Source organism: Balaenoptera acutorostrata, chromosome 1 (assembly GCF_949987535.1).
Source record: "Balaenoptera acutorostrata chromosome 1, mBalAcu1.1, whole genome shotgun sequence".
NCBI classification, from domain to species: Eukaryota; Metazoa; Chordata; class Mammalia; order Artiodactyla; family Balaenopteridae; genus Balaenoptera; species Balaenoptera acutorostrata.
This window is the reverse complement of record NC_080064.1, coordinates 151,138,692-151,165,339: the sequence shown is the minus strand read 5'-3', so window position 1 is coordinate 151,165,339 and position 26,648 is coordinate 151,138,692. Positions and strand designations below refer to the sequence as shown.

At 36.4% G+C, this 26,648-nt stretch overlaps 1 protein-coding gene across 2 annotated transcripts in view; it reads left to right on the top strand.

The window, feature by feature from the left end:
• The window catches only part of RPS6KC1 (ribosomal protein S6 kinase C1), a 204,392-nt gene extending 182,150 nt beyond the window's left edge, over positions 1 to 22,242 (top strand). For both annotated transcript variants that reach the window (XM_007175583.3, XM_007175582.3), the window contains 3 exons: positions 9,999 to 10,081; positions 11,176 to 11,271; positions 20,822 to 22,242. In XM_007175583.3, the coding sequence (XP_007175645.2) occupies positions 9,999 to 10,081; positions 11,176 to 11,271; positions 20,822 to 20,932 (290 nt within the window). In that variant the 3' untranslated portion in view covers positions 20,933 to 22,242. The remainder of the gene's footprint in view (positions 1 to 9,998; positions 10,082 to 11,175; positions 11,272 to 20,821) is intronic.
• The last annotated feature ends 4,406 nt before the right edge of the window (positions 22,243 to 26,648 follow it).

Below are 26,648 nucleotides of genomic sequence, written 5' to 3'. Positions count from 1 at the left end.
GTTAGCCTTTTTCTCATCAATCAACTGTAATGGCTTTGGTTGGGTAACACTGTGACACCCGATGGCTATTCAGAATGGAGTTGTGATATGATCAATGGAAAATGGAGCATGCTATTGTTTTTTTTCCTACCAGAAACGCAGGGTGAGAGTAAGCAAGATTGTATAGAGCTCAGAATTATAATCAGTCAACCAGAAGTCATATGGTAGTTAGCTGTTTCTTAGTTTATCTCACAAGAAAACTGTATAGTAATGATACCTATAAACTTCCTCGAACAAGTAATTTTTGGCTCTGGAATGCTGAATCTAGTTAAGTCAAGGATCTTTGACCCAAGTTGTGCAGATAATTGCAGGAAAGCTCAGAACATGGTTGCCAGGTCACCACGACAACAAGGAATTAAAAGCTGGGTAGTGGGAGAAGCAGAATTTTGTTAAACCTCGCCTGAATTAGTACTTACGTTCATGTCTCCGCAGTACAACCCAAGGCCCCGGGTTTCATATAATTCGATTACCTGAAAACCAACTGAATTAGTCATGTGGTGGCGGCAGGAAGCAAGCCTAGAGACTGGGATGAGCCAAGAAGGCAGGCGTGTGAAAGGGGGGCAGCACCGCCTCTCCCCCATCACCATGGGGGGCGTGCGCAGGAGCGCTGAGCCCCAGCTGCTGCAGGTTCTTCCCTCTGGAAAGTGCTCGCCCCTGTTGCTGGTCTTCCCTGATAACACTCTCATGAGTTAGAGCAATGTGATACCAGCAGCTTTTAAACAGTTCATATTCTCTACTCGACCAATAAAGCATTTGAATCTTCGATTGAGTAACAATGCTGAAGGACTTTATGGAATGTGGAACAGATAACTGGGCAGCCAGCACTTTCTGAAATGTAAATGGAACTATATAAATATAAATATAAAATAAGAAAAAAGGAGCAAAATGCCCATTTGAAAGGATGGGCTAGGAAATGCAGATTCCAGGCTCTAGAGTTACTCAGATGTTATCGCCAGCTTACCCACTTGGAGCACATTTCATGTAATTGTGTATCTAGATTCCTTCCATTGAACAGGGACAGGGGAAACCTTGATTTATCTCCCAGTCCTGTCTTCTTCCTCCTCCCAGGGCTTTCCAGCTTCTTTTCTTTACCACATGCCATCCGTGCCAGGACAGACTGTGGCAGTCATTGTGCTCTGCAGAGGGGAGCCCTGGAAGGTGTCCACTCGACCACCCCATTTTAAGCCACCATCATCTCTTGCCTGGACTCCTGCAGTCCTCAGCTGACTGACCTCCATTCTTGCGTTTCATCCAGCAGCCAGAGTATGCTTTAGATAATGTTGAAAACTTTCTGGCCTACCACATGTAAAGGTGCAGAAGGACTTGATGTAGATCTCTGTGCTCAATAGACTTAAAGAAAATGCATCTGATGAGGCCTTTGGAGGTGTTTTGATTGCACCGTGCTACAAAACACAAGATGGAGATAGTTGTTCAACAAACATTTATTAAGTGCCTTCTGTGTGCCAGGTATTATGCCTAGGAGCTAGAAATAAGACATAATTGGTTTAATATTGGCAGTTACTTTTGAAGATGTGTATAAAAAGAAGAGACTGTCCAAACAGAAGACATACACAATTGGTTAACTAGGACATTAATAGACTTTATAGGTGAATAGTTATGTTTACAGAATTGTAATTTACTAAGCTAACATAAGATATGCTTAGCTGTCCCTCTTCTCACAGTTTAGTTCCATGTATCGTTGGATATATAAAGAAAAAAGAAATGCTTTCTTCTGTGGTTCTTTCTCTTAGCTCTTTAGTCATCAGCTGTAGTGGAAGACTAATGCTCAGCCCCTGCATAGAAAATCTTTATACACAGCAAGAGCTGGTGAGAGAAATTGACTAGAATTTTGTAATTCTAGTCCCTTTCAATTAGCAACAGATGCTGCAGGGAAAGACTGTGTAGGAACACAGGACTAATGTTTGCATGCTCTAGCTAACATGGAATGCTCATTGCAGAAGAAAGACGTTCTTTTACCCTTGGTCCAAGTATGTCACTAATGATAGATCAGATTAAAAAAAAAAAAAAAAACAACTGTCTAAGGCCATTAATGAAGTCTTGACTCCCCTGGAAGAAAGTTAACAAACTAATTGTAATAGTGTTTTAAATCTTACTGAACACTTATACAGAATTTATGGAAAATTTAGACACCACAGTTTTTTTTCTGATACTATAAAAGTGTATATGGTGCTTAGTTTTAAGGTTTATAAGAATGTGGCTTAATTTTTATATTGTCTTATTCACCAAAGAGCTCTCCTTTATTCTAAAAGCTAATGTATTTTTCTTACTTCTTTTCTTTTTCCTAAAAGAGAGAGTTGGAATCCTTAAGATCAGGTATTTAACATCAAAATTTTAAATATTGTTTTGGAAAAAAAGCCCTGTGCATTTAGAAACTATATTGCCCCCCCCCCCGAAAGTATACTTACTGCTAATTATCATTTTAATGTATTCTATAGGTTTGTGGCTTTAAAATTGTTCCATCATTCTGATATTTGGATAAAGTGCTCTATTGTTTATGTGACTAATTCTTTCAACATCTAAATGTTGGTTTAATTTGACTTATATAAACACATGATTTGCAACAATTGTTGCTTTTTCATTGAGTTTTATATGACCTCTTAATAACAGTTCCACAGTTACTATAACTTTGAAAGTGAAGAGAAATGAGGCATCTAAGATTCTATTTATTTAAAAAAGTATAGTTAAGGAAAAGAGTTTGAGAGAAGTATTTAAATACTTGCTCTAAATTAAAGTAGAAATTCTCTATATGTGAAATTCTCTTCTAAGAAAACTCTGAACTTACTGTATTTCCTATCATATCCTGAAAGGAAGACAGCAACAGTAGAACACACTGCCAGAGGGAGGTCATGGAATTGTCTCTAAAGATTTTTGGAATGGGGATGGGTAGCTATTTGTTGTGATCAGTAGAGGTAAGAGGAAGGATGTGAGGGCCTGTGTGGGTCTCCCTTAGTGGAGAATCAAGTGATGTCACCAGTCTGAAAATGTGCCTTAACAAATCCATCAAAGAGCTCAATGTAGAATATCATATTCCCTTATTTATCAAGCACCATAACAGTAATGTCTCTTAAAGAAAAGTAAATTCTGAATTTGGGAATTCACAGTTACTTAAAATGCAAGGTGATTCATCTTTTTTTTTCTTTGTTTTTATTTTTTATTTATTTATTTTAACATCTTTATTGGAGTATAATTTTTTACAGTGGTGTGTTAGTTTCTGCTTTATAACAAAGTGAGTCAGCTGTATATATACATACATCCCCATATCTCCCCCCTCTTGCGTCTCCCTCCCACCCTCCCTATCCCATCCCTCTAGGTGGTCACAAAGCACCGAGCTGGGTGATTCATCTTTATAAAGCTTTATAGGAAGGTTGGTGTTCATTTATAAAGCTTGAGTTTGAGACGCATTTTCTAGCTTTTAAAATTCTCTGTACAATTTCCAGCATAGTTTTAGTATTATCTACAGTTATTTCTGAGTCACGTCTTTGACAAATCCATGTGGCTTAAACTATATAGCCCTAAAAGGCAGGGCCTGGGCCAGTAGATAGTGTATGTCATGATCTCAGTAATGCTGGGATCGAATGGTCTCTCCAGTGTCTTTCAGACTTTCTCAAGTCTAAGAGTGTATACTTTGCTTCTTTCCCTTCACTTCTCATATAGATAGAGACATTTTACGGTTTCCTGAGTCCAGGCTTTCTGTTTTTTTGCTCTTTTACTTTTCAGGAGCAAGGCTTATTATAGTACAGTTTTGGGGTCAGATTAACATTATTATTTTTGGCTGTAAGAGGGAGACTTAGTAAACTCTGACTATCATAGGACTATAAAACTCTCTTAGGCTATGTTTTAGCAAGCCCTTTGACAGTATGGGTTACTAAGGCAGCATTATTTTTCTGAGAGATGTCCTGGCTTGTTGAAGAGTGTTCTATGAGGTGATAAACATGAGTAAAACAAAGGTAGGCAAGACACATTTTTATCTTGTGGTATCTTTATTATTTTATTTAAACTTGTTTATTCACTTGTGAGTTATGATAGTTTGAATCATTAGTATGAATCCATAAAATTCTATATTGTGTTAGAGTATGAGGATTGATAGCACTAAAATGGGATTTCTAGAATTTTACTAAACTGTTCTCACATATTTGATGTCCTCCAAAAATTTTGGATGAGTTGAAATCTAATGTGGAGCTGATTTTGTGTCTCCATTACATTAAAAGATGCTAACGGTTAGATTTAGTGACACTGATTCGTTTTGCTTGCCACCAGGTCTCTTGGGGAAAGGAAGGGTGGCTGTGTGTGGAAAGGAGAAGAAGGACGAATGTGGAATGCTGGCTCATTTTAGCATAATCCCACTCTTTGGGCATCTTAGGTTAATGGAGGGAGAAGACGTTATGAGAAGGGCTCATGAGTGCTTTTGAAAATACTTTCAGGATCGTAAAATTACAGGTAAAAAGAATGCTAGAGGTCTGGCTGTCCTCAATTTCAGAGAAGCTAAAATATCCAGCCAGGCTCAAACAGTAGCAGAACTAGAGCCCTGTCAATACATCTCTTTGACTCAAAGACAAAAATTCAGGATTCTTTGATATCACTGTCTCTTTTGGAGTTCTTGTGGGAATAATCTGAGGATTTGTTTGTTTTCTTAGGGAATAGTTTATTTTTCCCCCGATCCCTTTGCTTAATGCTTTATAGCCCTGCTGTCCTTGTGGAGAATAAGGATACTGCTTTACCACCCTGGAACCTGCAAATATAGAATGTAGTGTCAGGGGAAGGGGCATGCATGGGAACTGAATACATTGGGTTTTATAGGGAAAATATTTTGAAAATTGACAAAGCAGTGGAGAATTTATCCTTTAAATTTTTTTTCTGCTTTTTTTCCCACCAGAGATTTAAAAAATTCAAGGTAGGGAGTTTAAAGGGATTTCTCAGCTTTACTATGTTATACTTTAAAAGAACCCTCACAAATTTATTTGATATTTCTTTATATTCTCTGCTTTTGACTTTGGACACAACATACCTGACTGTTCACCTGGTGTTTGTAGTAGCTATCATGTAGCTTTATATATGAATCAGTACTCTTGGTTTATGCTTAAAATTTTGTATAGATTTTGCAAGTAAAGCAGTTTTAGAGTATTGCTTTTGACAGCCACACAACCTCAGTCTTCTTTTTGGCAATGCAATTTCAAGGTATATCTTTAAAATTTTAATCTAAGAATTATTGATCTATAAGGGATGTTGAAAAGACAATCAAAATCTTTCATTCTGATTATTAAAAGAAAGTGAAATTCTATTTTAAAACCCTAAAGAAGAAATTATGTAAGTATCTTCTTCCAGTTGTTCTAATATTTAAGTTTCCTTAGCCGTTTGGAAGTTCTTCTTTGTATCTTATCTAAATATCGAACTCTTTGTTGTAGTTCAGAGTCATCTATTAAAATCAAGCACAGTTGGTCATGATGTCAGTTTCACATTAATTAACGAATCCTTAATATAAAGTCATTTTGAAGTGATTCAAGCTGCGCTGTTAAGGGGATGGATTTAAAACTTGTTCAGTGTCTTTTTTCCAGATTTCCATGAGAAAAAAAATTAACCTTTCAGAGTTGCTATCCTTCTTTATTATCCCAGTCAGATTAAAGATGACATTCAGCCTAGTTGTCTTCAGACTTTCAGAAGCAGTTTTTCTTAGATGGGATCAGTAGTTTCTTTAGGCCCAAGTGCCATTAGAAAGCTTAACCAATGACAGCCAAGAGTGGGGAGGAAAAAGAGAATAAAGGGAGGGGAAAAGAAGCAGGCTGTCAGTGGAAGAAAGAAGAGGGGAAGATCAAGGAAAGATGGGAAAAGAAATGGGGAGTGGATGAAGTAGACTAAGGTTGATGGTGCTAGGGGGTGTCACCAGCAGTTACATCAGGTGCCACGTGGTGCACCCCGTATCCTGGACCAGAAAGCGAGCCGACTGAAAATGGGAATTAAATTAACTTTAGGGCCTGCTTGGGTCTCTTGCTACTGTCTGTGTTGCCTCACGTTCAGACTGGTGCTTGTCAGACACTGTAGCATCCACATTTGAAGCAGTATGTTGGTCATTATCTACCTGTTAAGGACTCTGGCAGAAAATTGTGAGGGATTTCAAAGCAGCATAAAAACCGGTGAACCTAGTTCTTAGACTCCTTAGTTGAGCAAGGTCACAGAAACCAAAAAAGGAATAACACCTTGTCTGTCTCCTGAAGTGCCTCTCAAACTTTTCTACCAAAGTACTTCTGACTGTAGAGGTGACATGAAATGGGGACCTCCGAGACTAATAATATGATCCTGAAGTTTCTTTGAAGTCTTTTTATCTTGCAGATCCATGCAAGGTTTACGTTCTGTTCCATAATGGGTCTGTGTTTCTTTTAACAATAAAACAACATCCTACCACCTCCCACACATATAAAATTCTTTGATGCTCAGGAGGATGCACTGTGATTATGGTAGCATCAGAGATCCCCCTCCCCCCACCGCGCGCCCACACACACACTCTCTCCCTCCCTCCCTCTCTCTCTCTCTCTCTCTCTCTCTCTCTCTCTCTCTCTCTCTCTCTCGCTCTCGCTCTCGCTCTCGCTCTCGCTCTCGCTCTCTCTCTCGCTCTGACACATTTCACCCCCAGCGCACATTCCCAGCAGTGATATGGGAAGCAGGCACAACGTGTAGCATTTGGTGGTCTAGGCTACACTGGTGACGGCACTTTGGACCTTTTGGTGAATTTGAAAGCTCCCATTATAAATTATATTAGTCATTGATTACATTGCATAGACTTATCACAATAACCCTTTGCTCAATTCTGACAGGAAACCTTTGTGAGCAGGGGCTTGGGGTGTGGTTCTAGTCTAGAGCTCCTCAGGGCGTGTTACTAGACCCTGTAAAACCATCTGATCTTCACAACGTTCTCTGAGCTGACTGGGTCAGGCGTTCCTCTTTTCCCTGAACACACAAATACGTATTCTTTCTCCTCCAAAGTCATTCTACCCAAGTAAGTTCTCCGTAAGGATGCTTGGAAATTTTAAATAATTCATGTACAATGTTAAACACGGTTCCTTACATATAGTAAGCAGTCAACGGATGTTAGCTACTGTTTTGTTGTTGCAACTACCATTATTACAATATGTGCCTGCTAGCAACCTTCAGACACGGAAAGTGAGACTTGGAGGTTGCATACTCAAAACAGATGGCTGATCAATAATTTGGGGTCTTGAGTTGTGAACATGTAACACCTTTCTAAAACTAAGGAGTATATACTGCTTGCTTTATGATTAAAGAAAATGACATAACTTAAATTCTTGAGCAAGATATTTAAAAATAAAGCCATTAACTCTGAAAACTGATTTTAGTTTCACATCATTTAGCAATGTGGTGAGTACATAGTGTTCTGTGGAGGAATAGTGCCTAGCAGGGGACCTAGTTTGTACTGCTTATACGTGTTTGAATGGATCTTGATAGGTTGAGACCTCATTATAGAGGCCTGAATATATATACATACCTGGTTAAGCCAGACATTTGAATGTTATTTAATGTTCAGTGAGAAGCCATTTCAGAATTTCGAACAGGGAAGTGACGTAATCCATTGCCTGCCTTAGACTGGAAGGAAATGTGCAAAAGGTTATATTTGATGACAGGGCTATGGTAAATTTCTTCTACTTTTCTGAAGTTTCTAAGAACACACATCCTTTTTAAAGTTTCTGGAGCACACTTCCAAAGGTGATGGTGGCTTTCTGTGGGGAGCTTGGGAATGGGGTTGGGGGCAGTGTATTTGAATCTGGTAGGGGTAACATAAGTACTTTGAATGAGAGCCCCCAAGGAATTGTCCTTGAAGAAAATCACTGTTTTAGGGAATCCTTAAGTATCAGAATCGTAGATTATAGAGCTAAATTAAACCTAGAGGTCCTCAGATCTCACCCTCGTGTTATGGATGAGATCAAGTGAATTCCTCAAGGCTCTTAACCCAGGACTTCTGATTCCTAGTGCACTGCTGTCTCTAATATACGATACATTACAGTTGTAGAGGATCGCTTCGTGGCCTTTTGGCTAAGATCAAGTGTAAAGTTGTAGAGGAAACTATAGGCAAACAGACTCTTAGGGAGGACTGGCCTATATAGCTTCATCTTTCCTGCTCCAACAAGTCTGAATGTTTTCATGCCATCTTGCTATACATTTAAAATTGTACCACTTAGTTATTCGTGTAGGTTAATAAGTATAAGAATGAAAATAAAAATCTCACCATCCCAGAGGCAAAGCACTAAAACATTTTGTTACATCTTCTCACCAGTCTTTTAAAAATATATGTATTTTTAAAATTAGGATTCTATTGTTTTATAGCTTGTTATTTTTAAATTTAATATATCCAGACATTTACTTATATACCTAAACCTTGCGTGAATACATCATTTAAAATGCTTATGTAGTAATATTTCATTGAATTCATGTGTCAAAACATGTATAATTAAACCTCTATTGTTAGATAGTAAGATAGTTCTCAGTTTTTCAAACAAGCTGCTATTTTATGAATGCAGATGGCTCTCGGAGGATTAGAAGACTTTTGGTCATTCACACAATAATATGAGTTAGTTAAATATCTATGTTTTCTTTTTACCACCGAGCTGAGAACAGCTAAGTTAGAGAATGGAGGTTGTGATTTGGCAGGTAGCACGATAAGGAGAGGAAAGATGGGTAGGAGCTGGTGTGAAGGGTGTAGTTGTACATAGGCCTTGTGAAACCCAGAATACGGTAGGTGCAGGGATAAGGAAGGAGGTTGCTGAAGTGGAGTAATTTCAGTATTTTGCATAGAAATGGCCCTTTTTTTCTTTTTCTGATCCATATGACCTTTGTTTTAAGACTTAAAACTCGAGCTGTGTTACGAGTTTTTTTGGTTCTCCAACACAGTAGATTCACTAAGTATTGGTTAAAAGGCTGGGGCGCCTGAGCACCACTTCCACTTATTATTGTCCAAGTTCCAATCTAACTACTTAAAACCTTTTCAACATGATTGTTGTGAGTTTTGGGCTACCTGTAGACAAATAATAAGCGTGTTTTGTCAGTTTAATGGAAACGAAAGGGCAGATATATTCAGGCTTAGTGACTAATTGAATGTCATTAGGAAGGGACAAGAAGACATCAAACATGAATTAAGAGCTAAAAGCCTCAAAAATGGTGAAATGAGGAGTTATTGCTGATTTGTGAAGAAAACTGAAGGATAACACCTGAAAACTCATATTACATTTCAGGAACTTGTGCTGGTGAGAGATAGGGATAACACAGATAAAACTGTAATTTGGAGATATTCTAAAAGCCCTCATCTTAGCCAGTAGTTTCAGTTGTGGCTTAAAACACCATATCTATCTGTACTTCCGAATAGTAAAATGGGTAAATTTGCATTTCACATCCTCCTTCTTTAGTTGAAAACAATTGATTATTTAGGAGAGGGATCATACTATAGGTCCTAGTTCTGCTTCTGATTTACTATATGACATTGGACAAGGCATTTCACCTCTCTGGTTTCTAGTCTGTAACTCAAAGGATAATTAATACTGATTTAGATAATTTTTGAAGTTCCTTCTGAAACCTAGAGTCTTTATTTCTAAAACAAAAAATGACCCCTGAGATAGGGTTGGCTGTACATTCTCAAATTTGAAAAATTAAGCAAAATGCTGATCTAGTAGATTCATGTAACGTTTAAGTATAGCATCTTGAAGGTGTCCCTCTATCAACTAAAGAACAAATGTCTCAGTTTAATATATGACTGCATAAAAAAATGCAACCACAGTAGGTGACCAAAAGGATAAGTAACTTTCAGGAATTTTGAAAACCCAGTAGTATTTAGTATGTGCTCTCTCAGCATTAAAAAGGTCACCTTGCTAATACATGTTAATTTTGAGAGTTTAATTGACCTTTGGAATTTTAATATCAACCTTTCTTGGTGTGTTTAGAGGTTGGAGCAATCACGGAAGAAACTGAAGCCTGTGATTGGTGGAGTTTGGGTGCTGTCCTCTTTGAGCTTCTCACTGGCAAGGTAAGCAGTGACCTGGAGGTTTATTAAGTTTATCCAGATGCTACCTTGATTTCAAATTGAGAATATTTAGCCTTTGCCTTTAGTTTTTAGGTCAGGTACTAAGTAAGAAAACCTTGATACCAAAAATGGGGATGGGCAGAAAAATGCATGTTTATCAAGATTCCAGATTTTTTAAAAAGTTGACTTCTATTACACTGAATAAATTGATGGTAAAATTCTGTTATGTCACACTGTTAGTCCATAGCGAGATATAAGACTACACATTCTTTCTCTTCTTTTTCTGTGAGTCAGTTTTAACAGAGTTAAATCTGTAAGGTCCATGTAAGGATTTAAATTCTCTGTATGTTTTACATAACTGTCTGAAACCAGGAGGGAATTATCATTTTAGAAAATTAATGTAGATATTAAAGGTAGTATTATCTTTTTTCTCAATACTGTAATTTTTCCTGTCCATTCTGGCTTAACGGGGAGTTATTGATCAGAGAGAATTTATACTCTCTGATCAATAACTTTTAAGTAAGATATTTGAGATTAATAGTTAATAGATTTTAATAGAGTATTGTGCAATTTGCCTCCTGGGATGAAAACAGAGGAAATGAACAGTCATACCTTTGTAAGTAGTCATCTACCTTAAATATGTAGTTAATACTGAGCGCCTAACATGGTTGTGGAATATACAAGTCACCTATACATACATTTAAACCATAAAGTGCTATACATATATAAAGCATTATCATTAACAAATTTTCAACTTCGAAGGTTTTTAAGAACATTAAAAAATTTGAGATATCAAATCCCATTTTAGTTTTTGGGTATAATGGAAGTTTTTCTATTATGAGCCACTCTATTTATAACTAAGGAAAAAGGTGAGTGGCCTAAGCTTATGATGTGATTTTGATGACTGCCTGTATTTCAGTTAGAGTTCTGTGGGCTCATAGCCCTTGTCCTAAACTGCTTAGAGGGTACTGTGGTGATTACTGCACCTCCAGTTAAGGTGGTTGTTGAGCTTTCTGTATTTACTGTCCATAAACCCTGTGATGGAACAGAATATGATGTTGTTTGGGATAAGAAGTGTACCTGATTGATTGTTTCAGACTCTGGTTGAGTGCCATCCAGCAGGAATAAATACTCACACTACTTTGAACATGCCAGAATGTGTCTCTGAAGAGGCTCGCTCACTCATTCAACAGGTAATTTAATTGACCTATTGGCCAAGTATATCAACCATGCAAATTAGCAGAGCCCACGGCTCCAAAACCTTAAAGAAATTAGTTTTGGACAAGAAGGACCCTTTACTAATTACAAATTCAGAACTAGTACTGTATATCTTTAGGCTTCTACTATTATCTGAGTATTGGTGATGTCAGAGAGAATAGGTAAAGCTTGTTGGTATTATTTATTTATTTATTTATTTATTTTAAATCCAGGCTAATGTTTAGTCAATTCCATATATCTGTGTAGGTGTAAGATTTAAGTATTGCTTTTAGCTGGTCTGGAGCTGCTCTATTAAATTGTGTAACCATATGTGAATGGCTATTTTCTTTTCTTTTCTTTTTTTTTTTTTAACTTTTCAAAGAGTTTATTCCTTAGAGCTAGTCTCGAGATAGTATATGGTGAATGGCTATATTTATAAACATAGGAATGGGCTACTTAGGAGAGAAGTGGTAGAAAATCTTGCCAAGTTAGATCACTTGTAGATCCATTCATGGAACTTGAATATTGGTGTCAGTTGGTGTATTTCTGGTGGCTTTGAAGAAAGAGACTATTGATAATTAAAGTTCAGTATCCCAGAGGTAGGCTTGGAACTCTAGTGAGCTCCTTAAATTGATTCGCCATGTGTAAAATGCTCATCTAGCTTTGAAGAGCAAGTTTTGATGAGTACACTGAGGGTTGTTAGCATTGAGGTGTGATAGGCTCACAGAAAATCAGCAAGAATTGTCAGGACTGTGATCCCCTGTGCTTTTAGGAAAATATCAAGGGAAAAGTTACTTGAAAAAGATGAAGAACTAAAAATTTTTGTTTAATGAAACATGAATTATTTTTTAAATCAGGGAAAACAAAATTTGTAAAAAAAAAAAAGAAAGAGAAAAGGGGAGGGGAGAATATATTAAGAAGAGTATTACCTAGTATTCTCTTGAGCAGTGATTTTTGTTCCATTCAACGAATATATGTAAGGCATAGTGTCATAAGCTACAAACTTGAGATTCACAAATAATTATATCACAGATGGATTTAATAAAGGCTATCAGAGAGGTTTAAAAAATACTTTGGCGAGTCAGGATAAAGAGGTGTAATAATTGATGCAATGGTGGTATTAGGAAAATTTTTGTTAAAGTGTTATTTTTGTGGAGCCTTAGCCAGAATTTTGCCATTGCAAGGTTGGATGTGGGGGAATAACTGGGTGGAATGAAAAGCTTGGACAAAGGCAAGGAAGGAGTCAGAAAGACTCAATTTGGGAAATCAAAAGTTTGGTTTATCTAGAGTACAAGGATGAATATAAGGATGAGTAATAGTAAGTAGATGAGAATGGAAAGAGAAGTTGGGGCTCTCTTATCATGAACACCAGGGGAGAATGATAGTATTTAATTCAGTAAAAAATTGAGATTTGGAGTTTTTGTGCACAAGAGTGAAAGGCTCAGAGTCATGCTTCAGGAAGATTAATTTGCCCAGAGTATGTAAAGTCTAAAGAAACATAATCAGGTTGGAAATAGTGAGATGAGAGTACCCTGAGCACTTTGTAAAAGGATTAAGAGGTAATGCAGAGACACATAAAACATTTCATTCTAATGGGCAAAAAGGACAGCTCCTTGTTTGATTTCATATTCTTTGTTGTGGCACAGCAAGGTAAATTCAAAGTATTTTTTTTGGCTATTAATTTAAGGAAGGCTAGCAACTGCTATTTTTTGTTTCTCTTTCTTAAAGAAGTAGTCGTTATTATATAATATTGAGAATAGAATTCCCCACATTAATTAATAAAGGTCTGTTACTCCTGTCTATCAGAATTTATGTTGTAAAGGAGTCTGAACTTAAGATATGTTAAGTTCCCAAATACAGATATGTATAGCTTATATAGTTAAAGCACCATTCTGTCATTGGCCTGCCTAAGGAAACTACCACTCATGTTGAGGAAACATCATCAGGAAAGGGAAAAGGGGTCTCTTGGCATGATTAGCAATTTGTCATTTTGACTTTCCTCTTCCACTACCTCATGGTTCATAAAGGTTATTTTAAAAAATCACAAAATGATTTATGTGGAAAGAATTATTCCACTTTGAGGAGATTTTCCCCTCTTTGGTCTTTTCAGCTCCTTGCTTTCTTCCTAGATTTCATAATTCCCTGTACCCATGGTTTAGTCATCTCAGTCCAAGTGAATGGTGCTAAAGTAAACATAGTTACATTTTAAATGCAGTTTAAAAAAAATATATTTACATTCTACAGATCCTCAGAGCATGGATGTTTGTACTTCACAGTGTACATTTAGTTCTTTGTGACACAATCGCTTTGTCAGTTGAAAGATATTATATGAGAAAAAGACCTTCAAAACAAATTTCTGTGCCTCCAATGCTCAGCTTTATTGCCTATTCTTTAGGAAAAAGGAGGTTGGCAGTGACTGTCTTGGTTTTGCCACTGGCTGACACATTCTTTTAGCAATAGAATCTTTGTGTGATCTCTCAGAAGGCCTGGGAGAGTATTTAAAATGGCAGAATAAGCAAGACAGTCATGGGTAAACAATTATACTTTTGCCTATAGATTTACACTTGCAAAATTACAGAAGAGTCCATGAACTAAGGTAAATTGACTTTAGTAAAAGTCAAAATATGAACTTTTATTGGAATTTCATAATGAGGTCATGTTTTGGAAAGAATGGGGGCGGGAAAGCCAATTTTAACAAGAAAGAAAGAACTTATATGTTTATATGTTTCCTGAAATATTAAAAAACATGCTATAGTTAATTCTTACCAATGTTTGATATTTTAGATTTGTATTCAAATGTTTAATGCCTTCCACATTTCAATCAGTGGGCATGACTTGTCTGATTTTGAAAATGGATTTGATATGTTTAGGATATGCTTATGCTGTTTGTTTTATAGTAGCAGCTTTTCTCTTAACACAGTTTAGCCACTTCTAATATAAAAATTCTTTGAGCAGTTCACTTTGATAAAAAGTAGTCATTTTGAATGCTAGATACAGTAATTTCAAGTGAAAAGACTGTGAGTACAGTCTTTTGAAGTATATGCTTCACTCCCCTTGTGGATTTGGTGATATCAAAGTGAAGTAATAGATTCTTGGCATTTGCAGATCACACACTCATAAAGCAGTGTAATGTTGTGATTAAGAGCAGGGATTCTGGAGACTGAGTACCTGAATTCAGATCATATCCTTGCTACCTACTACCTATATGATCTTAAACAAGTTATTTAATTTCTCTGAGTCTCTGTTTTCTCATCTATAAAACAGAGATATTTATAGTAACTATTCATAGAGTTGTTGTGAGTTCAATGAGTTAACCTATGTTAAGCAATTAGAATAATGCCTGGCACACAGTAAGTGTCACATAAATGTTTTGTATTATTATTATTGATAGGGCAGCGTTGAAAGCTCACAACATGTAGTAATTTATAATTTGATGAAGCATATAGTTGGATTATAGTATAGGGCTGCTAACATGAGAGTGAGGCAACTGCTGGTGATACAGGTTGAAAAGGTCTAAAAAGCAGTGGATTGGCACATAATAGGAAATCAACAGATGCTCTTATATAAATGATTGATTATTAGTGAATAATAGAAAAATAGAAATAAAGGAAAAAGAAGAAATAAAAGTTTAGGTTTGATTTGAATAGTGGGATTTCCTATAGGTATAGAACCATTAATGTAATCATCCAAATATTTCAGTTGCAGTTGACTAAATTCTGTGGAAAAAATTATATGTTATAGGAATATTCTCAAATTTGAATGGCTATAGCCATATGAGAAAGTTGGAAAATTCTCTTCTCAAAAAAAGAAATTATAAAGTTGGACAGAATTGGCAAAAATAACTATCTTTGTGCTCTGGAAATTGATCAAAGGGATGCAACAATCTGGAAAGTACTTATGCTTGAAAAATAGCTGAACTTTGGGAAAGAATTGTAGGACTCTGTGGCATTCTTGCCTGGGGCTACTTGCATTCTCTCTTCCCTGCTTGGTCAGGTGTGAAGGTTCTCCCAGGTTGGGGTAGGCCATGAAGACCAGCACTGAGGCTGTATGCATGTGCAGGGAAAGATCTCAGTGGAAAGTAAAAACCAGGACAGACTTGAAAGTGGCCTAAATTTTGAATATGTTCTCCTGCCCATTGGCATAGGATGGAAGCTTTAGTAGCTAAGGTATTTGAATGCAACCCCTTTTCAGTCACTGGTTGACCACTAAGCTATGCAGATACAGTGGTGACCCTTAGGAAACCAAGCTTAAAAAAGGAAAACGTAAAACTTTTTTCTTAAAAAAGAAAAAAAAAATGAGCAGAGATATCAACCTCTGCTTGTTACACTGTGGTGGGGGAAGCAGATTTACAGATCTAACTGAATAAGTTATCAAACAAAGAATAAACCAACCAACAGCAATTGATAACAGTCTTCTTGAGAAAAAAATAAGACTCCGGAGTCACTAAAATATATTATCTAAAATGTCTCATTTTCAGCAAAATGTTGTAAGATATCCACAGAAACAAGATAGTATGATTCATAGGCAGGGAAAAAAACAGTCAATAGAAATTACTCTGAGTGTCCCCAGATTTTTGGATTTAATAAAGACTTCAAAGCAGTTATTATAGATATGTTCAAAGAATTAAAGGAAATCATGTATAAAGAATTAAAGGAAAATAAAACAATAATGAATCAACAAATAGAGATTCTCAATAGGGAGATAGAAATTATATTAAAAGGAAAAAAAGAACCAAATAGAAATTCTCAAGTTGAAAAGTACAATAATTGAAGTGAAGAATTAAGTAGGGGAAAAAAAATTCACTGGAGCATCTCAACATGATAGTAAAGTATTCAATCTGAAAAACAGATAAAAAAATTTGAAGAAAAATGAACAGGGATAAAGAGACCTGTAAGATGATATTAAATATACCAGTATACATATAATGGGAGTTCCAAAAAGAGGACATACGGAAAGGGGCAGCAAAAAATGTTGAAGAAACAATGGCTGAAAACATCCTAAATTTGATGAAGAACATTGAAATGCATCCAAGAAGCTTAGTGGACCTTATGTGGAAGAATACAAAGAGATCCACATAGAGATATTGTAGTCCAATTGTTGAAAGACAAAAACAAAGAGGAAAATTTTGAAAGGAGCCAAAGAAAAACAACTCATTGTATCCAAGGGAACATTGATGTCTGACTTCTCATCAAAAACAATGGAAGACAGAAGACAGTGGAATGACATATTTAAAGTGTTGAAAGGAAGTAACTGTCAGCCAAGAATTCTGTATCCAGCAAAATTATCCTTCAAAAATGAAAATGAAATTAAGAAATTTCCAAGTAAAGACAGAGAATTCATTGTTAGCAGACCTGTCTTACAAGAAATAATACAAGAAGTCCTTCGGCTGAAAGTTACCAGATAGTGACTCAAATTCATAGGAGGAAATGAAAAGTGCTGGAATGATAAATATGAGTTAATAGAAAAGACTAAATATGTTTTTTCTCATTTCTCTGCTCAACTTCTTTCAAAAGACATAAGATTGTACAAAGCAATACTTGTAACACTGTGCTGGTAGGTTTATAACGTATATAGATGTAACATACAGTATTTAATGACAGTAAAAGACAAAGGAGGACAGAAGGAATGGAACTATAGTGGAGCAAAATTTCTGCATTTCACTGGAATTAATCTGAAGTAGATTGTGATAAATTAAGAAGCATAATCTTGACAGCAACCACTAAAATAGTAAAGGAAAATTAATAGAGGAACTGAAATAGTACAGTAAGAAGTATTTGACACAGAAGAAGGCAGTAAAGGGGAATGAAAAAAGACAGTAGACGTAGAAAACAAGTAGCAAATTAGCAAACGTAAACCCACCATGTCAATAATTACATTCAGCGTGAATGTCTAAACATGCCAAGCAAAAGGCAAAGATTGTTAACTGGATAAAAAAGAGATCCAACTATCTGTGTGCAAGAGACACACTTAAATTAAAAACACAAATAGGTTGAAAGAAAAAGGATGGGAAAAGATAAACCATGCAAACAGTGACCATAAGAGAGGTGAAGTGGTTTTATTAAATATCAGACAAAATAGATGTAGAGACAAGAGAATTACCAGGGACTAAGATGTTTTATAATGATGAGAGGATCAATAGATAGAAAGATATAACAATTATAAATGTATATGCTCTAATAACAGCTTCAAAACATATGAAGCAAAGTCTGATTGAATTGAAGGAAATAATAGATAACCCAATAATAATAAATGGAGGCTTCAATACCCCATTCTTGATAATTAATAGAAAATCAGCAAGGATATAGAGAAGACTTGAACAACATTATCAAACAACTCTGACATATATAGAACAATGATTGCAGAATACAGTCTTATCACATGCACATGGAACATTCCCCATGATAGATCATTTGCTATGCCATAAAACAGCTTTCAATATTTAAAAGGATTGAAATTATACAGCATACTCTGACCATAACAACTTTTTATTAGAAATCATCAACAGAAAGAGATCTGGTGAATCCATACCAGATATTTTGAAATTAAACAACACACTTCTAAATAACCTGAGTCAAAGAAGAAATGCCAAGAGAAGCCAGAAATTGTTTTTAATGGTGAAAACAAACACATGATATATCAATATTTATAGGATGCAGCTACATCAGTTCTTGGGGAAAATTTATGGCTTTAGACATCTGTATAGGAAAAGAATGGTCTAAAATAAAAATCTCACCTTGTAACTGAGGAAGGTAGAAAAAGAAACTGGGAAAAGCAAAATAAGTCCAAAGCAAGCAGAAGAAAGCAAGCAAGCAGAAATCAATGAAAGAGAAAATCTTCATTGGATAGAAGAGAAAAATAAGAGAAAAATTAAATCACAAGTTGGTTCTTTGAAAAGATCTCCTTTAGAGGAAATGGAGAAAGAAAAAGCCTGAGAGAGAACAATTCCTTTACAGTTACTGTCTGGACAAGATATTGGCTACATATTGGGAAACCTTTAGCTGACTTCAAAATGAATATGAAAAGGCAAGGGACCTAGAGTATCCAAAACAATTTTGAAAGAGAACAAAGGAGTACTTACACTCCCAATTTCCAGTCAGTATAAAGCCACAGTAACTACTTAATTACTGTGGTATTAGAGCAAAGATAGGCAATATAGATCAATGGAATGGAATTGAGAGTTCAGAAATAAACTGTTACATTTATGGTCAATTGATTTTCAGTAAAGGTGCCAAGATAATTCGATGATGAAAAAATAATCTTTTCAACAAATGGTGCTGGGAAAATCAAATATTCACATGCTAAAACCAAAATGAACTAAGACCCTTAATTCATATCATATGCAAAAATTAACTCAAAATAGCTCATAAACCTGTATGTGGGAGCTAAAACTGTAAAATCGTAGGAAAAAAACTGGAGAAAATCTTCATGACCTTGGGTTAGGAAAAGAATTATTAGATATGACACCAATACATGATCCATAAAAGAAAAATAAAAGGTAAAGTGGGCTTCATTAAAATTAAAAACTTTTGCATTTCAAAAGATACCAGTAAAAGAATGAAAAGACAAGCCACAGACTGGGACAAAATATATGCACATCATGCAACTGATAAAAGATTTGTTTTCAGAATGTGTAAAGAATCTTTTAACTCAGTAAGCAGACAGCTCAGTATAAAAATGGGCAAAGGTTCACCAAGGAGGCTATATAAATGGCTAAGAAGGATATGAAAAGATGCTCACCATCATTAGTCATTAGGGAATATAAATTAAAACCATAATAAGATACCACTAATACCCACTAGAAGGGCTGTAATAAAAAAGATAGTATCAATTATCGATGAGGGTGTAGAGAAACTGGAACTCTCATGCATTGCTGGCGGGAACGTAAAATGGTACAGATACTTTAGAAAAGTTTGGTAGTTTCTTGAAAAGCTAAACATAAACTTAAGACCCACCAGTCCCACTCCTAGGAATGTCCTTAAGAGAAATGAAAATATGTGTCAGCAGAAAGTCATATATACTATTTTTTTTTTTTTTTAAAAGGATTTTCTTATTTATTTATTTATTTATTTATTTATTTATTTATTTTTGGCTGTGTTGGGTCTTCGGTTCGTGCGAGGGCTTTCTCCAGCTGCGGCAAGCGGGGGCCACTCCTCATCGCGGTGCGGGGACCGCTCTTCATCGCGGTGCGCGGGCCTCTCTCTATCGCGGCCCCCCCCGTCGCGGGGCACAGGCTCCAGACGCGCAGGCTCAGCAATCGTGGCTCACAGGCCCAGCTGCTCCGCGGCACGCGGGATCCTCCCAGACCAGGGCTCGAACCCGTGCCCCCTGCATCAGCAGGCAGATCCTCAACCACTGCGCCACCAGGGAAGCCCTACTATTAATTATAGCCGTAACCTGGAAAGTCCATATGTCCATTAACTGGTGAATATATTAACAAAATGTGTTATATCCAAATAGTGGAATGCTGTTCAGAAGTAAAAAGGAACAGACTGTTGATACGTGCTACAACACGGATGAATCTCAAAAACATTATGCTAAGTGAAAGAAGGCAGCTGCAAAAGACAACATATTTTTATGATTTCATTTATACAAAATATCCAGAAAGGGCAAGTTTATAGAGATAGAAAACAAATCAGTGGTTGCCTAGGGCTGGAGACGGAAATGCGGATTAACTGCAAACAGGATGAGGAAACTTTTTAGGGTGATCAAAGTGTTCTAAAACTGGATTGTGGTGAAAGTTGCACAACTCTTTAAATTTACTAAGAATCATTAAGTTGTACAATTACAACAGATAAATTTTATGCTGTATAAATTATCCCTCAGTAAAGCTGTTAAAACAAAAATTTGGGGATGCATGAATGTCTTAAGACACATTCTTTCAGTATGCCCAGGGTCGTCTATAATTGTATATGACTACTTTTATTTTCCCACATTTAACAATCCTATTGCGTGTAACATTTATTAACTTATTTTATACCTGATTCCTATTAGTGAAGAAGTCGAAACACGTTTCACTCATTGTATCAAATTGTTCCATGTGAGTCAGCTATTTCAAAGAAAGCAATTCTGGAATATGAATTGGCTTATTCAGACCTTAGGTAAAGTTTAGACCCGGTGCATATATAATTCACTAGGGGTTAAAAGACTTATTGTGCCTCCCAAACTTTCTCATCATGAAAGGAATAACTGGATCTCTCAGAATTTGGTGCAATATCTAATTAATGTCATAATTGTACTTTTGGAGTAGGAAATTGATAGGTGTAACTATCCTATTGTACTATATGAGGATGAGAAACAAAGTGAGTTACTCAAGGTCATATTTCAAATCAGTTGAAAAGTCATAAACTCAGATATGTTCCCCACCACCCTACAGCTAGAGTGGTATCATAGACATAATTCCCTTTCAAGGAAATATAGTCAGTTGGCTGTCAGTCAAGTCCATTTGTTACTGGGGTTGAATTTAGAAGTTCTTTCCTTTCATATATTTTTCTTTTCCTTTGATTCTTTAGTTGGATTCCCACTATTCACTAAATCCTTCTTTTTTAGCTCTTACAGTTCAACCCTGTGGAGCGTCTTGGTGCTGGAGTTGCTGGTGTTGAAGATATCAAATCTCATCCATTTTTTACCCCTGTGGATTGGGCAGAACTAATGAGATGAACATAATGCAGGGTTCTCTGCACACGTTCTGATCTTCTCTATGACAGGCGTCTCCAGCACAGAGGTAGCTCTGCCTTACACTCAGTTATGGGGCACCAAGCATTGGGATGAAGATCTTTAGAGGAAATGGAGAAAGAAAAAGCCTGAGAGAGAACAATTCCTTTACAGTTACTGTCTGGACAAGATATTGGCTACATTTGCAAGGGGCTGTTATGTACAAACCTTTAACTGAGGTGTGATCTTTATTTTATCTGCATTTAGTGTTGCAGGTGAGTTGTAAACCCAACTAAAAGAAGAATGCCCTTCAAGACCTTCCTCTGATATGAAGCTCCAAGTGTAGAATGAAGTGTTACTTGAAAGGAGGACCTTTACATGGCAGCTGACAGTGCTTTCCGCTAACCAAGATTGGTTTAATATGATCAAATTAATATTTGCTGAATAATATACTAAAAGTGCTTCATGAATAATGTCATCTATGGAGCTTAAAAAGTGAGAAAAAAAGAATATACACATCATGTCTGATAGGAAAACTGAACCACGATGCTATATAATTAATGTATGTCGAATATGGTCCCATAGTCATTCTTTCTGAAGTCCACGTGAGAAGAAAGCACTTCATGTTGTCAACTTTGTACTTTGTTGGTTGATACTACTAACAGAAGGGTTCATATGAACACTCTCTCTCTCTCTCTCTCTCTCTCTCTTCATCTTTATTTTTTCACTTTCTACACCCTTTGTCTATTCTGTCATATTCTGTTCTTCCTACCCCTATTAATACATATGCAACAAAAAAGGGAAGGGAGTATTTATTTCCCCAAATTGTATCAACTTAATAAGAACTAAAGAATCATGTAAAATAAACGTGGTAAAAATTTAAATCTCTCTTTCATTTAATTGCTTAAGATTTTTTTTCTTTTTTTTCAAAGGCCTCTCTTCCTTTCATTTTGGAATGTTAGCAATTTCTGCTTCTTATTATGCTTGACTTCATTTTAGCTTTTTGGCTTAGTATCCTAAGAACCAAAGGATCTCATCTAAATGGGATTGAATGGCAATCCTATTTTATTATGTATTGACAGGATTTCCAGATTTGACCTCCTAATCTACTTGACGTTGTATAGAAAGAACATGAGTATTTATACATCTCCCAACATTTGTATTCGTTATTTCTTTCTGTTGCTAAGATAGCTCCTGTAGTCATGCATTGTTTACAACAATTTACAAAATTTGTAAGTTAATGTCTGTTTTTTAAACTTTATCCAAAGAAGAAAGAATAAGTCACCATTTTCAAGTTAGGAGCCACAACATAATGAAAGTTTTCTGTATGTTTTAATTCTTTGTATTTTTGAGATCTGTGTGAGAGCCTATCCCTACTCCAAGAGCATCTGTACAGCTTCCAGCTGCCATTGGCCAGGTCTGCCCATCAAATTAAATGGAAGCAGAAAATGCTTTAGTGACACAAAGGAAATGTGCAAGCATTTTTGCTTTTTCTATTATCCTACTCCCCCATTTTCCTTTTTGGTCCCCTTATAACCTGAACCCCAGCTGAAGTGCTGCAACAACACTGGGATGGGGAGCAGGTCAGCAGGATCATAGCTCAGTCAAGATGACATCACTCCCTGGAACTGGATTTCAACTCACCAGCCCCCTGGCCTCATAACAGGAACTCATGCAGGTGAGACACAAGAATGACTTCCTGTGTAGGACTAGTAGGAAATCTGTAAGTAGTTAGAGCTGGCCATTACAGAGCTTCCTTCCAGAAGTGCCCTATGACATGAAAGTAGGACTTCACAGCTAAGGTGAAGCTCCCAGCCCTACCACATGATTTGGGTCCCTTGGATTCAAAGGGCAGTGTTAACAGATGGTTGCTGTGTTAGTGTGTTGACAGAATTCCACTGCTTCAGTTTCTCTCTCTCTCTCTCTCTCCCTCTCTCTGTGTTTGGAATTGTGCTTAATGTAAATACATCATTCATAATCATGGTGGACATGAATTATATTAGTAATAAACACACAGGATAAATAGCTTTGGGGTGATGGACCCAAGTCTGTGTTTACTTTTTTTTTTTTTGAAAAGCTTCTTCTTTTTTTAAATTAATTAATTAATTTATTTTTGGCTGCACTGGGTCTTCGTTGCTGCATGTCGGCTTTCTCTAGTTGAGAGCACAGGCTCAGTAGTTGTGGCGCACGGGCCCAGTTGCTGCACGGCATGTGGGATCTTCCCAGACCAGGGCTCGAACCTATGTCTCCTGCATTGGCAGGTGGACTCTCAACCACTGCACCACCAGGGAAGCCCCTAGTCTGTTTTTACTTGATGATGTATATTAGAAATATCAAAATCAGAGAAGAACTTACCACTTAGTATTTCTCATTTGATTTTTTAAACTTGTTTTTATTTTTTTCTCATCTGATTTTTTTTTTATTGTAGTAAAATTTACATAACATAAAATTTATCATTTTAACCACTTTTAAGTATACAATTCAGTGGCATTAAGTATATTCACATTTTTTCCCAACCATTACCACTATGCATTTCAGAACTTTTTAATCATCCCAAACTGAAACTCTTTACCCATTAAACAATAACTTCCCATTCTTCCTCCCCCCAGCCCCTAGTAACCACTATTCTACTTTCTGTATGAATTTGACTCTTCTTGGTCTCTCACAGAAGTGGAATCATATAATATCTGTTCTTTTATGTCTGGCTTATTTTATTTGGTATAAGGTTTTCAAGGTTCACCCATACTGTAGCCTATATCAGAATTTCATAACTTTTTAAGGCTGAATAATATTCCATTGTATGTGTATATCACATTTTGTTTAGCCATTCATCAGTCAATGAACATTTGGGCATTTCTACCTTTTGGCTGTCGTAAACAATGCCCTTAAGAACGTTGATGTTCAAACATCTGTTTGAGTCCTTGCTCGCTTTTGATTTTATACTTTTATATGAAAGTACCAGTGTCCTTGACTGTTATGTTACTATGTTCTCTATAGGAGAGCTTTACCAGTGGGTCGCCAATAACTTGGTGTAATGCCACCTATCTTCAGGCAAGGCATGAAAATCTACCATTTCTGTTTCACAGAAGGGTAAGTTAAGCTCCCTAAGAGTAAAAAAGAATGCCGTGATTCTAGCAGTTTGTTTTAACTATGATATGATTAATACTTTTTTGGAACATATATCCTTTCAACTTACTTGTTGTAATAACTGACCTCTTGTTAACATACTTAAACCTGCCTTTTAAACCTTTTTAAACAGCTGTATTTCCTGTTGTGTTTTGACGCTCAGGCTTTTCCTACCCTATCTTATTTCAGAGTCATTGTGAACCAAGATTGAGTTTGGCTTTTATATAGTGCATTTAATGAAGAATTTAAAATCTATAAATAATATTCATGCTATGACCAGTAACATTATGTTAGGACCCTACACATAGTATGCCTTAGTTGAATTCACTTGTTCATAATTTATGACTCTAAATAGAGAGAAATCTGACTATAGCACTGAAAGATTCTTTGCCTCTCAGGGGGCCCTTTCTAGCATCTTTATTGGACTCACTTAGGGATTACTTTATAGCAAAGGCCAAGGCATAAGATGCATTATCTTTCTTCTTAGAGTAGTTGATTTAACCTTTGGTATTTCTAAATGCTCTGGGTAATGAATGAAGCCTCGTATTTCAAGTTCTTTCTCTGAGGATTGTGGAATATAATAGAAAGTCTTAGTCTTTTAAAACTATAAAACTATATAAAACACTATACCAGTGGTATCTGGTCCTGTCTCTGTAACTAACTAGCCTTTTCTTTTAACTTTAATCAAATAACAATATTCTAGACCTGTTCCCTCACCTATAGAATGAAAAGGTAGTTGAGTTCTAAGCTTCCCAAGTATACGGTGGCCTTTCTCTTTTTCAGAGTGAACTAATTTGATAAACCAACATTGTAAAAATACAAGGTTAATGAAAATCTTAAATTGGTACTTAACTGTTTTCTTATAATTGTTTTTTTTAGTAATCCCAGATACTTGGGTTACTGCCATTTACCCACTCAGTAGCATAGCCCTTAGTGGTTATGTGGCTATAAAAATTTAAAATAGATTGAAATATTAAAAGACTATTTCTCAGTCAGCTCTACGCTGGAAAAGGAGAGTTGAAAGTCCAGATAGAAGTACACAGAGGTGAAAGGAGGGTAAGACACACCTACATTTATTCACTTCTTAGACCTTTCTCAACAACCGTGGTTGTTTTCCTACCCCCATTGCCCTCATCTATCATATTTTATGTGTTTATTTGGCTCAATTCTTGGGCAGGCATAATCAGAGTACAAAATTGATACTTTCTGTTCCTATTTAATGTAGAACATTAACCTCTACTAGTCTAGGTAATTTGGACTTTTGAGTATTTGATGTCTACTCAGCTCATTTTAAGGATTTCATATCAAGTCCTCATGTTGAAGGGTTACTAAATGGCAAAAGCTGTGAAGTCAGCTATTTCTAAGTAAAGTTGTAAACTTAGTAGCCGTAGGGAAATGGGAAGCAAAGTACTACAGGTTTTTGTGACTTGGCATCACTTATTCTCTCAAGGACAGTAAATAGGAAACCGGAGAACAAGTTTCCTTTTTTAGGAAGATTTACAATAGTGGTGATATGTAGTCAGATGGCATAGCATTGCATTTTTTGTCCCTATCACATGACTTCTTCCCTTGATCCAGGGATCCATCTCAGGGAGAAATAGCGGCAGAGAAAATGTGTGGAGGTGTAAGAGAGAAAGTGACTTGAGTGTTACTCTAGGAAAGTGAAGCAGGGTACTTGTCAGGCGTGTTGGCCCAGGTATCTGGAGCAATAGAGAGCGTGTTTTTTTGAGCTAGATTTAAAGTGCTATTCTTTGTTCTTCCCCCAGCAAGAGTTAGGCAGAAACTGAAACTGTTCCTCCTATCCCAGGAAAAAAGATGCTGAACTAACTTTTTGGAAAGAATTAAGTGACACGCTTATCCAGAGTTGGTTCTAGCTCTGCTTTCTTGCAGAAGACAGCTGGTGAGTGTCTACGAAGAGCTGCTTTCATTCCTTTGGGCAGGAAAACCTCTTATTGAATGGGGTAAGGAAGAATGGCAAATGAACCAGCTTTTAGTCACACTTAGAGATGTTGGCATCCTGCTTTTGTTAAGTCTCAAAAAATTTTCATATCAAAAAGGTAACTCTTCTGGGAATGTTGATCAAATTCCTCCTAAAGCTAATCCACAAGGCAGGATTTTGACCAGCCCCACCCAAAGAGGCAAATGTCAAAGGGGATTTGACAAATGTAAAGGGATTTGAGCCTGTTTCAGTGCCCAAATAATGACTGCAGTGTGATGTTGCCCTTATCATATGGGAGACAGACATGAAATTGACTCAGTTGTGACATAGATAGAAAATAAGAAGAAAAGGAGGCGTAGTGTTGGCAAAACAAAAAATCTATACAACTGTTCAGTCTGGGTTGTTCTGGAAAGAAAATGTGTTAGATATTTGAAGGATCTGTCTTCAGCAAAAACATTCTAAATGCCTAAGAAAACTATAAAACTGAACATGTCCCCTCCCTGTGCTCTCCTACTCTTTTCTCATTCTTCTCCGTCTTCCTCTCTTCATCGCCTCTTCATCTACCCACCCTGCCTCCTATGGGTTTCTCTGGTCACTGAACAAAAGACATGGTACCTGTCTTCAAGGATCTTATAAAACTCGGGAAATAAAGCATAA